The 12,117-nt window shown below is 38.5% G+C and overlaps 1 protein-coding gene across 15 annotated transcripts in view; it reads left to right on the plus strand.

The window, feature by feature from the left end:
• The window catches only part of MAGI2 (membrane associated guanylate kinase, WW and PDZ domain containing 2), a 773,420-nt gene that overhangs the window by 154,708 nt on the left and 606,595 nt on the right, over nucleotides 1-12,117 (plus strand). For 6 of the 15 annotated variants that reach the window (XM_083811051.1, XM_083811061.1, XM_083811062.1 and 3 more), the window contains exon 2: nucleotides 3,045-3,083. The exons of the other annotated variants lie outside the window; for them this stretch is intronic. In XM_083811051.1, the coding sequence (XP_083667177.1) occupies nucleotides 3,045-3,083 (39 nt within the window). The remainder of the gene's footprint in view (nucleotides 1-3,044; nucleotides 3,084-12,117) is intronic. 15 annotated transcript variants of the gene reach the window in all.

Genomic DNA, 12,117 nt, shown 5'->3' on the forward strand with positions numbered 1-12,117 from the left:
CTGATTCACATTGTACATAACATAATCCAAACCAGTCACTATCTTGACTGTTGGTGATTAGAGTTGACAATTACTTGGAAAAGCGGGAAATCCAGAAAAAATTCTTGTGTGAAATTACATGCAAAATCTGTAACTGAACAAAAAGCCATTGGAAAATTGCATGTTCCCTGTCTAGCTGGAAACTACTGGATGTGTTGAATTTTCTGCTTAAGTGTTTCTTCTAGTTTTGCTCGTCTTCCACATTGCCTTCTATTAAAAAATCCTTCAGCTTGAAGAGCATATTCTTTTGCAGACCTGGTTAAAAAGAGAGTGAGTCTGCAGAAAGCTCTGCTTTGAAAAAAGCAGATAAAGATAACCCATGCTGCTGATCCTATGTAAAAGTGATGAACCTCTTGGATGAATTCTTCTGTAAAAGTCTTTGCTTGTTTTAACACATATGAAGTTTTAGCTAGTTAATACTGCTTAAGAAGATGTGTTGAGGTGATAATGGTTGACAACTCTTCCAGCGGAAGCTTATAAAACATTATAAGCAATTCTCTAGTGTTTTTATTATGCCACGATTTCATTTCTACTATTATTGTTATGGCTGGCCAGAAGCTCTGTTGGAGATATTCTGTACTGTAAAATTCTGTCATGAGAAAATGAAATATTTTGTATGAGTATATGTAATCTTTAAAGGGGAAAAAAAGAGATCATCCTTGTTTGTTAAGGCTGAAATATTTGGGGTTGGAAAAAAAATAGTCTTTGATTAAAGTTGAAGAGTTTTGTCATGATAAAAATAATAATTGTATAATTTGGGCTATTTTATAATAAGGATTTATTTTGCACTGTAGAACTAAAAGAGCCTTTGAGCCTTACTGAAAAATACCACTTCAGAAAGACCATTTTTGTATTTTCAAATCAAATTTTCACTCCTGTGACAGTATTGGAACATTGTGGTAATGGAAAGTTACATTCCTTATCTCTCATATTCTCAGGGTTTTTAGGTCCTCTCTGAATCAGTGTGTGACCAAATCTATTCCCTAATTTTTCCAAAAAAAGGATGATATTTTGGAGAGTTTTAGGATTTTATTGCGATAGTTGCTGCCTATTAAAACCTCTTAGATAAATAGGAAATTCGCTCTGTCGCAACAGCGTGGGGAAGCTCGGTAGAGCTTTTGCTGTATAGGCACTTCTCCTTAATTATTCCTTAAAGATAAAAGAGCTTTGTGTGTCTTGGTGCTGTATTTCATTGTTGTTACATTATAACTACAGTACAATCACAAAGAAATAAACCTTAAGAATTGCAATGGCATAGCCAGCTCTTGATTGTTTGTCCCACTAGAGTTCTTCTTCTACAGCAGCAGGCTGCAGTGCCTAGGTTTCAGGTGCTGCCCTGCTTAAGCTTCAAGTAATCAGAAAGGAACAGTAATGAAACTATTTCTAGAAATATTGAAGGTCTTCTTTTGCCTAATAAACATCTAGAAAATAGTTATTTGAGAAGTTCTTGTGTAGATGGCAGAGAGAAAAGATATCCAGTATATCTGGGAGTTCTGACTTGGAAAATCCTGGTAGTGCTGTAGGATATTTGTATTTGTATTGTGGAAGGGCTCCTATGCATTAAGTCAAAAATTACTGTTGGGAAAAGTGTTATTCTTGCCTACAGTGCAACTAGCTAAAGCTGTTTACACATTCTACAAAACCGAGCAACTATTCAGCTGAGGAAGAAGATAAGCTATGAATTAAATTGAAAAGAATCTACAAATAGCAATAGTATTTTACTTTTGAGAGCAGAGAAGTACTGCTTTTCTGCCTGAAAACTTTTGGGGTTCCTACCCCCAGATGTTGTAAAGAATTACATGGTGTTGTTCTGTTGAATACACTGTGCATCAGCAGAAATATTCTGCTATTGCTGTCTCAGTTTAGCTGTGGAACATGGAATTGCAGATCCAGAGGTAGCGTGGTCAAGGCTGCCAGAGATGATTGCACCCAAACCGGGAACAGAAACCAGATTGCGTGCTGTCCAGCATATAATATCAGTGCTGGCCATACAGAGGATTTAGTCTCACAAATAGTCCCACAGAAAGTTGCCATAGTGCTTCAGTGTCTACTTGGTTGGTATTTCTATATTTTAATAAATTATCGGTGATGTTGTTAAATATTCACTGATGCTTCCTGTGACTTAGTTCTTGCTGTGGTAGGTGTTTCTTATATGTATGGGAGATTTTAATTTATTTTTTATCCTATCCAGGAACTGTGTGTGATTTAGGGAAAAAATGAAAATATGTTTTTATCACCATTTGATCACTTCAACAGTTATTTGCATACAGTTTGAGTTGTAGAAAAGTGGTTTTCACAAAGACCAGAACAGTTACACTGAAAGGCCGTCTATAAAGTGCTTATTCCTACAGGATTTCAGAATTTTATGTTAAGTTTTAAGATAAGAGTAGTTTTGCATATTTCCTTCAAGAGGCCTTTCATCTGAAATAATAATAATGCTTAGCACTTTCCAGCTTCAAAGTGCCTTACAAATGATAATTCCACTACACCCCAATGATACAGTGAGTATTTTATTTGCCCAAGGCAATGAAGGGAGTTGCTGTCAGCCCTAGGATTAAAGTAAAAAGGAGAAGGGTGTGTATGGAGAAGAATATTTTCAGGAAAACTTTTCAACTGTCCTTTATTTCTTGCAAGTTCCTTTGCCTTTTCCAAAGTGCACATTTTAATACTTAATGCTGAGAGCATTAGAAAAAAAAAAAAAAAGACTGAGAGAGAAGATCTCAGGTGTGGATTTGTTCATGGACTTTTCTTTTTACAGCTCATTACACCCAGAGATTTGATGCTCTTCTGCCTGAACTCAGTATTAGATCTTAGACAACCAGACTTAGGTAAATGCCTCTGTTGCAGAGGGGAAGGTGGGATCTAGTTCTTGAGATTATTTAATGTAGTAAAAACAATGTAATATTTCATGCCCTTTAATGAATAAATCAGGGCATAAAAGTCAGAAATGAAATGCAGTTAAATTGTCGGTGTCCTGATTTTTCCATTTTTGTTTGTATCTACAGAGGGCAGCAAAGAGCTTCAGTTTAAAACTTCCGCAGCAGGTAACCTGCAATGTCTACTTCGTCTTTGATAACAGCTTTAAAACAACAACATGAAAACATTTTCAGAGCATTCTTTAGTTTTTTGAGTCCAAGTATAATGACCGTTCTGTTTAGGATAGCTTTCAGTTACGAAGTAGGATGGTCAGAATTAACAACCTGACCACAGGCAAAGGATGTTGCCAAATCAAGACAGAGTCTCATAATCACAAACTAAGCTCAGTTTATCAGTCTCAGTGCCTCCAGGTGATTTAGGATATTAGAAAAGGGATTTTTATTAAACTTTTGGAAACCTATTCATCATCAGATCCATTGCCCTGAAAGAACAGGCTGGATATGTATCCCAGACAGACTTAGCAGACAAACTGAAATTCACTGCTTTCATTATTCTTTGAAAGGAAATCTTGCTCCCCCATACACAGATATTTCAGGAGACTGTAGATACTGGCAAGGGTGAGGAATCTTTTGCAAAGTTAAGGAAGGAAGATGGGCTATAGGATGCTTGGAGTGAATATCCATAAAACATCCTGACATTAAAGGAACAGGGGAAAGAATCACAGAACGGTTTGGGTTGGACAGGACCTTAAAAATCATCCAGTTCCAACCCTGTGCCATAAGATGTCCCTAGACCAGGTTGCCCAAGGCCCCATCCAACCTGTCTTTGAAAACTTTCAGGGGTGGGGCATCCACAGCTTCTCTGGGCAACCAGGTCCAGTGCCTCACCACCCTCGGAGTAAAGAATTTCTTCCTAATATCTGATCTAAGCCTACCCTCTTTCACTTTAAAGCCATTCCCCCTTGTCCTATCACTGCACCCCTGAAAGAGTCCCTCCCCAGCTTTCCTGTAGTCCCCCTTTAGGTACTGGAAGGCCTCTATAAGGTCTCCCTGGAGTCTTCTCTTCCCCAGGCTGAACAACCCCAATTCCCTCAACAGGTCTTCACAGGAGAGGTGCTCCAGCCCTCTGAATTATCCTCGTGGCCCTCCTCTGGACTCATTCTAATACATCCATGGGACACCCAGAACTGAACGCAGGCTCCAGGTGGGGTCTCACGAGAGCAGTGCAGAGGGGCACAATCCCCTCCCTCGCCCTGCTGGCCATGCTTCTGTTGATGCAGCCCAGAATCCAGTTGGCTTTCTGGGCTGCAAGTACACATTGCTGGATCATGTTGAGATTCTTGTCAACCAACACCTCCAGGTCCTTCTCCTCAGGGTTGCTGAGGAGATCCATCCAGCCTGTATTTGTGCTTGGGATTGCCCCAGCCCAGATGCAGGACCTTGCACTTGGCCTTGTTGAACTTCATGAGGTTCACACAGGCCCACCTCTCAGGCCAGTCCAGGTCCCTCTGGATGGCGTCCCTCCCCTCCAGCATGTCGACTGCACCACACAGCTTGGTGTCATCAGCAAACTTGATGAGGGTGCACTTGATCCCACTGTCCGTGTGACCAACAAAGATGTAAAATAGTGCCAGTCTCAATACCAGCCCCCAAGGAGCACCACTTGTCACTGATCTCCCCCTGGACCATGGAGCCATTGGCCACAAGAAGACAGGTACTAGTCCACTTTCCAGTGGATTCATTGCAGCACCTTTGGAGCAGAGATGTAAGAACACGACGATGTTACTGTGAAGTCCAGGCTCTTGGATCTGAACTTTCCCTCCTACTCTTCACTATTCTCAGCTGCCTGGCTTAAGTCCAAATTTTGGTCCCAGTGAAGTTAGTGGGTATTTTACCAGTAATTTCACTAAGAATAGCATTTGAGATTAGCAGAAGCATCCTTAGTGAACTTCCTATGTTCTTTTGTGTTCATCTACAGTGTTGTTGCTATATAATGTTCATAACCACCGCTAATTACCTGCATATACGTTTTGTGATGTGAAACTATACCTGCCAGCCTGAAGTGAACCATAAGGTTAAACCAGTTGTATTTTCCTAATATTCTGGGACCAAAAAAGTGCTTTATTTTTACTGCAGTATGCCACTTATGTACTTTGATTCTTTGGAATAGATGGAACCGGCTAAGTGCTGGCCCTGACCTCATCCATTGACTAGAATTGATCTCCATAACATCCCTCTTGAAAGTAGGAATTTATATGTTCCTCTTAGAGCTAGAAATCCACTGAGGAGGAATCAGGGGAATCATATCTGTGTATAAAAAGAGAAGCCAGATTCTGCTCAGGAACACGTAGTGACAGGACAAGAAACACCAGGCATGAATTAAGATATAGGAAAATCCATTTATACATAAGAAATACTTGGGGAAGGGGGGAGGAGGGTGGGGCTGGACTTCAAGTATTATTTAGAAGTCCTGACCACAAATAAAACATGAACCATGGTAGAAGTATGACAAAGATGTGAACAAAATGGGCATGCTTTTTCTTGATTTCTTTGTTTTATAAATGTTGTGACATTTCCACCAAGAAATAAAATACAGCTAATACCAAAATGTGAAAAATTAATGGTGGATAATCTTAACTGTACATTTCTGAAAGTCAATACATCAAGTTCTTACTTTGCCTTTCAAGCCTCAGTGGTGTTGTGTAAGAGCTTTTCTGATCATGAAAAAATATCAAAAATAGTATTAATAATTTAAAAAGAAAAAAAAAAAAACACACACACAACAAAAACAATGATGAAAATAAAACTTGTATCCATGATGAATGTTCAGAGAGAGTCTGGGAGAGAGGACCAAAATGAATTCGAAAACAGCTACACTGTGCTGTTTGGCTCACATCAGAGAAATTTTTCAAGTCAGTTTTTTGTAATCTCACCTTGTGTTAATCATTCTTAGATGTTGGTTCTATCATTTGCTAACAATCTGTAGAAAACATTTCTTTCCTACTGTTGGCAGCAGTGTTTTGAGTACTTGAAGACTGTTTGCTTGTACAATGTCCTCATTACTCATCTTATTTTTAGTGTAAACTATCCTGATTGTGGTTTGTTTGTTTGTGTGTTTGTTTTCCCCTATCCTTTTCTTTTGTCTTATTGCTGCTGTGTGGACTCCTCCAGTGGCTGACATCTTTCTTGATGGACATCCACTAGTCATGCTTTCTGCGAGCCAGCAGAGACTGCTACAAGAATATAGAGTTGCATTTTTGAAGTAGAGAGAAAATTTTCAAAAAAGGACTTTCCTAAGGGCAGCCCCCTATCTAAGCCTTTTTAACTTGGAAGCTTTTCAACTCTCTGAGATGGAGTCTCTCAGACCCCAACCCTTGAAGTGCATGTATTTATTTGGCAGGGAGGAAAAGCTATTCTTTCGAGTCCCTAAGGAGTTAATGTGCTGTGTCAGAATCTGACTGTAGTTGATCACAGCAGTCCAATTGTGATTATTTACCTGGGCTGAATGGACTGAAAAGAGGTGTATCCGATGCTATTCCCCCCGTAGGATGTTTGCCCTTTCTACAAGAGCCTGAAACCATTGACTTATATTCAGCTAGTGGATGGTGGATCCATGGCTTCTTTTGTATTACCAAATCAGTTGTTCCTCATCCTTGGGAGAATATCTAAGGTACACTGTTCTTCATTCCTGTTCATTTTCCTCCTTAGAGTCTTCTCTAAGTGATCATATTGTATAGCACATTTTCTCTCTCTCACTTTTCCCTCTTTTTTTCTTTTTTTAAACTGTATTTCCAATTTGTCAAGATTTAGTTTTGCTCATCAGGATACTGGTGGCTCCTCACAGCTTGGTGTCTTCTGAAACTTTACTCTTGGTTCAGTTACGCAGGTCCTTGCTGCTTCCGACAGTTGCTATTTTTAGGTAAGAAGAGTAATGTTGAATGAAGAGCAAACACCCATCTCTAACTTTCTGTGTATGGAAGTAGTACAGTGATGGAAAAAATTTGCTATCCATGTAGTTTTCCTTTCTTCTTCAACCACAATTCTTTCCTAAATACCTATAAAACATCGCCACAGGCCTTTTGTTTACATTTAAATCTATCACTGGATGTGTAGATTTGTACTTTGAAAGGTGGTGGGTGGATTCACAGTCATATAATAATAATTTTTTCACCTGTTGTCTTGATCTGTGCAGCCATGGTGTTGCTTGCTGGGAGAAGAGAAGGCAGGAGAGAATTGCCAGTGAACCCTCTGTGGTGCCTGCAGTGGTGTGTCAGGTTTCTGCAGGGGAAGGGCATGAGAGAGGGGGAAAATCTGCTGCCTCCCTGGGCAGCCAGGTCAGCTGGGTCTCATTAGCTCCTGTCCTGAGAGTAAAGAAATGAGTAGAGAGGGAGAAGTAGGTGAAGGATAAGGAGTCTTAAAAGGATATATTCTTTAAACACCAACCTGGGAGCAAAATTTAGGCTATGTGATGTGTTGTTACTTTGAAAAAAAAAAAAAAAAAAAAAAGTAAGTCAGGAAATGAGTGGGTTAGGTTTGCTGATATCAGTATTTTTGTTTGTGTTGAAAGTGATGTTGATATTTTAGCTGCTTACAGTTCCCCCTGTTTGCTTTAGTTTGTTTGAAAATAGCTTGGATTTAATGAATTAGAACACCTGAAATATGTTTATCATTACAGAGTGAAAATCTGTATTAAGAAAACCAGCCCAAACCTTCCTGTGTGCTCATTCTCACCATGTAGAAGAAAAATGAATTAAAGATACAGCGTCCCAGAAGAAAGAGATGCAGAGGCCCTAGAGAAATATAACATCATATGCTCTGTATTTTGAATGTGATATTTTTCATGTGACCTTTAGACTCCCTTCAAAAATTGCTTTGAACCTTGTGATGAGAAGAAGGAAAGAGTGTGGCCAAACAATGGCTAAGGAACCACAGGGGAACAGACATTAATGTAATAAGCATTGCCTCAGTCTCGGATTCTTTTTTTTTTTCTTTTCAAACTGCCTTGTTTAATGCTGCATAAAGTACCATTAGCTCTCCCTCTAGGTTTTAGGAGTCCTACTTTGTAGGTGATGGAGTTCAGGCATTGGTAGGTCATCAGGGACTGGTGAAAATGTTGTAGGAAAGTTCAGAGGAGAGAATATGCCCTCAGGACACCATCAGAAAAAGCTAGTCCTTGGCTCTAAGTTTAGTACCAACAGATTTGGAAGTAACTGTGTTTCCTTGGTATTCAAATACATCTGTAGTACCACTAGCTTGCCAGCCTGGTGTTCTGGGTGGTTCTGCAGGTGGGTGCTTCCCATGATGTCTTGGCTACGTATTTTCTCCCATGACAAGATTCCACAGATGTTGCAAGCCTACATTTTAAAGTGTAATATTAAAAGGAAAGAAAGCAGTCACCATAGCTTTTTCAGTGACTAATACTGTGTAAATAGTGTCATGGTACTGTTGGATTTATTTTTAATTATTAGACCAGCCTAGGGAAGTGCTGTCAGAGAGCAGTGATGGCCTGTCCATTGCTCATTTAGGCATAACAAAGGGCTTGACTTGGAATGAGTTGTAATGCAGATAAAGTATTGTCTGAGTTTTTTTCTACTTTACTTGTAGCAGAAATGTAATCTAGAGCTGCAACATAATTTAATACTAGGGCAGATCCTTGTGGAGTAGTAACTTTCTACAACTATAGTTTCTATACTTTCTAGTAACTATACATTTCTCAGATTAGCCGTAATCTTTTGCTTACCTCCTGCTTTTATTGTTTTGGTATGTTCTTGACCAATTAGGAAATTTTAACACTGCTCTGTCAGAGATGTTGCTGTCATTGGTCTATTCCCTCTTTTACTTTTTTTTTTTTTTAATTAAACTTATTTTTCTTCTGAGAAGTGTCTCTCATTATATTCACATCAGCATTGAACCCAAGAAAAATTTAGGATTTTTTCTTTTATGGACTTGTTCACATTTTGTTATTCTAGGTTTTCAGGAGGGTTACATGTATGGAAATACTCTGAAAACATAACTGGAATAAACCAAGGGGGAACAAGTAGTTTACACAAAGCTTATCTTATTGTATTTACTTGCACACAGTATATCATCTTTTCTTACACTCTTTTACAGTAGTTCTGTTGTATTTTATAAGCTCACTGCTCAGTCTTCTTCAATATTGCAGCTTTTCAGATGTGCAGTAAGATGCTGGTTATTTTTGCTGTTGCAGAGTAGAGACAGGTCACTGCAACTATAAAAGCAGATTATTCTATTTGTTTGAAGGGAAAGAAACGATGATGCAGGAGTAGCTTATATTGAGCCAGTTTTGTATTTGGGGAAAGGTGTTAAAAGACAACATGAATAATTTTGCAAATTAGGAGGTCAGTAAATAGCCAGGACATGACATCTGGAGCAGGACTGCATTGCCTGAATATGGACACCTAGTGCCATTTTAGATGCCCTCGGGTACCTGAGATATCTGCAGAGAATATGTTGATATGGCACAGGAGCTAATAGACTGGAGACCTGTGCTGTTCTGGATGGGCAGCTTGGAGGCCAGGTGTCCAAGAATCATCTAAAGTAGCCCCAGTGCTCTTATATATCTCAGACTGTTTCCTGTCTTGTGCCTGTATGTAATATATAATGTCTAGGTGGTAGAACCGTTTTGAGTGGACAGGAAAAGGTTACATAGGAGAGAGATATGCAGAAATCTTTTAACAGTACCTTCTGAATCGATATTAGCATCAATTTAGATGGTCCTGGGAATTCTGGATGGGAATACAACAAATTTTGGCACTCACTCCTTTCAGAGTGCCAGGATTTTCTCACAGTGCAAAGGAGATCCCCATGCAGCTGTTAAAATATTAGAATTTAAAATGTTAATGTGTTTAATTGCAGGAAGTTCAAAGAAGGTTGGAAATGTCATGTACAACTTCTTTTTCATTATTCATAGGCAGAGCCATCTAGCTTGTCATTGCAGCCATTTTAGTGCATGTCAGCTCTAACCCCCATGAGAGAAGGCAGTTCTCATTTTGTACAGGAAAGGAATGGCAGAAAGGCTAAAATATTATTGCTCAGAGATCAGGTGAGAAGAAGGATCTGTTATTGGAGACTCTGTATGCATACAGTAAGGGTACGTTCATAAAATTACAAGTGATCAAGATAGCTTCTGCCTCAACTGAGAACCCTGTGTCTTGGAAACACTTACCACACATACATTTCTTGTTATCTGGAAATAAGTAGCAAGACACATTAGCTAATCTGTTTTCATGGCTAAAGGAAGATAGAGTATGTTAATTTAAACTTTCATGAAGCCTTCCATTCACAGCTGTTTATAAACATATGTGCAGTGGTAGGAGCTGACAGACAATAGCTCATTTAATCACAGCCACTAGACTGTGCACTTCCAGCCCTTGGAGAAAAACAGGGATGCTCCTCTGCTTGGGGAGCTGATGAAGCCTGAGCAAGAGTCTGAAGTGCAATCCCAGCCGAATTCCCCAACTACCAAAGATCTCCCATAGTCTTCAAGATCTAAGAAATTGCCAAAAGCTTTAGTAAAGATTTAATTTTTCAGCATTAGCAATGCAAATGCCATGATGTGTTTTCAAGGTAGTCTAGAATGCAAAGATTTTTCACAAAGCTCAGAAAAATATAATGGAAATCAAAATACATTCTCTAAGAAAATAATATGGTCTTACAGTCCGTGTATATTATCCTTTAATTTCTTCCCTTTTAGTCTAAAATTTATTTTCCTAAACTACCTGATTCTGCTTTCTCTAGTACTGAGAACTGGGAAGTATACAAATAAATATTTTCATATCTGAGAGTGAGCAGATGAGGACATATGTACTGAAGTTTGTTCCTGTGATGCAGTTGTCTTTTCTGTGAAGACACTGTCATGGTCTTTCTTCTCAGAAGTTGTAGAGGATTATCACAGATTTTTAAATACTTATTCAAAGGACAATTTTGCAATAACAGGTCAGAAATAGAAAGACAGTCTCATGTGAAAAGCATGTGTGTGCCCTAATGCTGACAACTTTATCCTTTTTTTCCCACTTAGGTTTGCTTCATTCAGTACTTAAGTAAGTCAAACACTTTTTAAAAGTCCATCATTTCATGATTTCTATTTGGATGAGAAAGTACTATTACTCATTGGCAGTAGCTAGCATATTTTTTATTACTGACTGCGGTTGTAGTGGAAGAAACTTGGCATCTATCCACAGGTTTTTATCTACAGCTATCTACAAGTTCCCTTCAATTCATAAAAGTGCTGGGAAAAAATGCAAAGAAAATATTCACAGAAATTTGCTCAAATGAAAGTAAAGCATGTACTTCGACCTCAGCCATGCTTTTATTCTGATAATGCCACATCAATATTCCAGTGCAAAAATTAAACACAGAGATGTGCCTTCACTCAAGTCCTGGTCTTTAAACTTATTAATTCTCAGAAAAAAAAGGATCAGCCCTGCCTTCCCATTACTCATCCCATTACCTAATCTAATGCAGAAGGTGTGACCCTCTCTAGTTAACCTGCAGTGAGTTACATGCCAGGAGTTGCCTGTAATTCATCAACTTAGGAGCGTTTCCAACATTTAACTTAAACAGGGACCTCTACAGCTCTTCTTGTTTGCATTAAATTTTAGAGAACATGAAAATCATAGACGTTGCTTGTATAGATGCAAAAAGATTTCAAATGAATAATGAAAATATTGTTTTCTTTAGCTCTTGCTGAAGGTTTTGCTGCTTTCTGAATGCTTAGCAATGTTCTTTAAGAATTTGAAAATATGTTAGTGGAGCCCATCAGATGTTGACATGGATAATGTGATATCTTCAAATATCAAATAAGCGAGCTGATATATTTTGTAAATTTAAAACAAATCTTTGCTATTCCTCATGAAATAGCCAAATACTGGTGCTTCTAGCTGTGGACAAAGGGAAGAAAAGTGAGAAAAAAAAAGTGAGAAAAAAAAAGAAAAGTGAGCAAAATTCTTGCCTGCTTACCTTGAAATTAATTACAAATTAATTATATGCAAAATTAAGTATACAAAGTCTCGGTTTCTCCCTCCCTTTTTCTTTTCCTGTCATTATTTTTAACATTATATTGCACCTCCCTTTGCTCTGTAATCCCCTGAAACATTTCACAGTCCTGATTTTCACATTCCAGCTCTACAATTTTCCTGTGCCCAGTCAGCTCTGTGTTGTTCGTAATCTTTCCTGCTTTCAT

The sequence above is a fragment of the Anser anser genome, assembly GCF_964211835.1.
Source record: "Anser anser genome assembly, chromosome: 1".
In the NCBI taxonomy this organism is placed as follows: Eukaryota; Metazoa; Chordata; class Aves; order Anseriformes; family Anatidae; genus Anser; species Anser anser.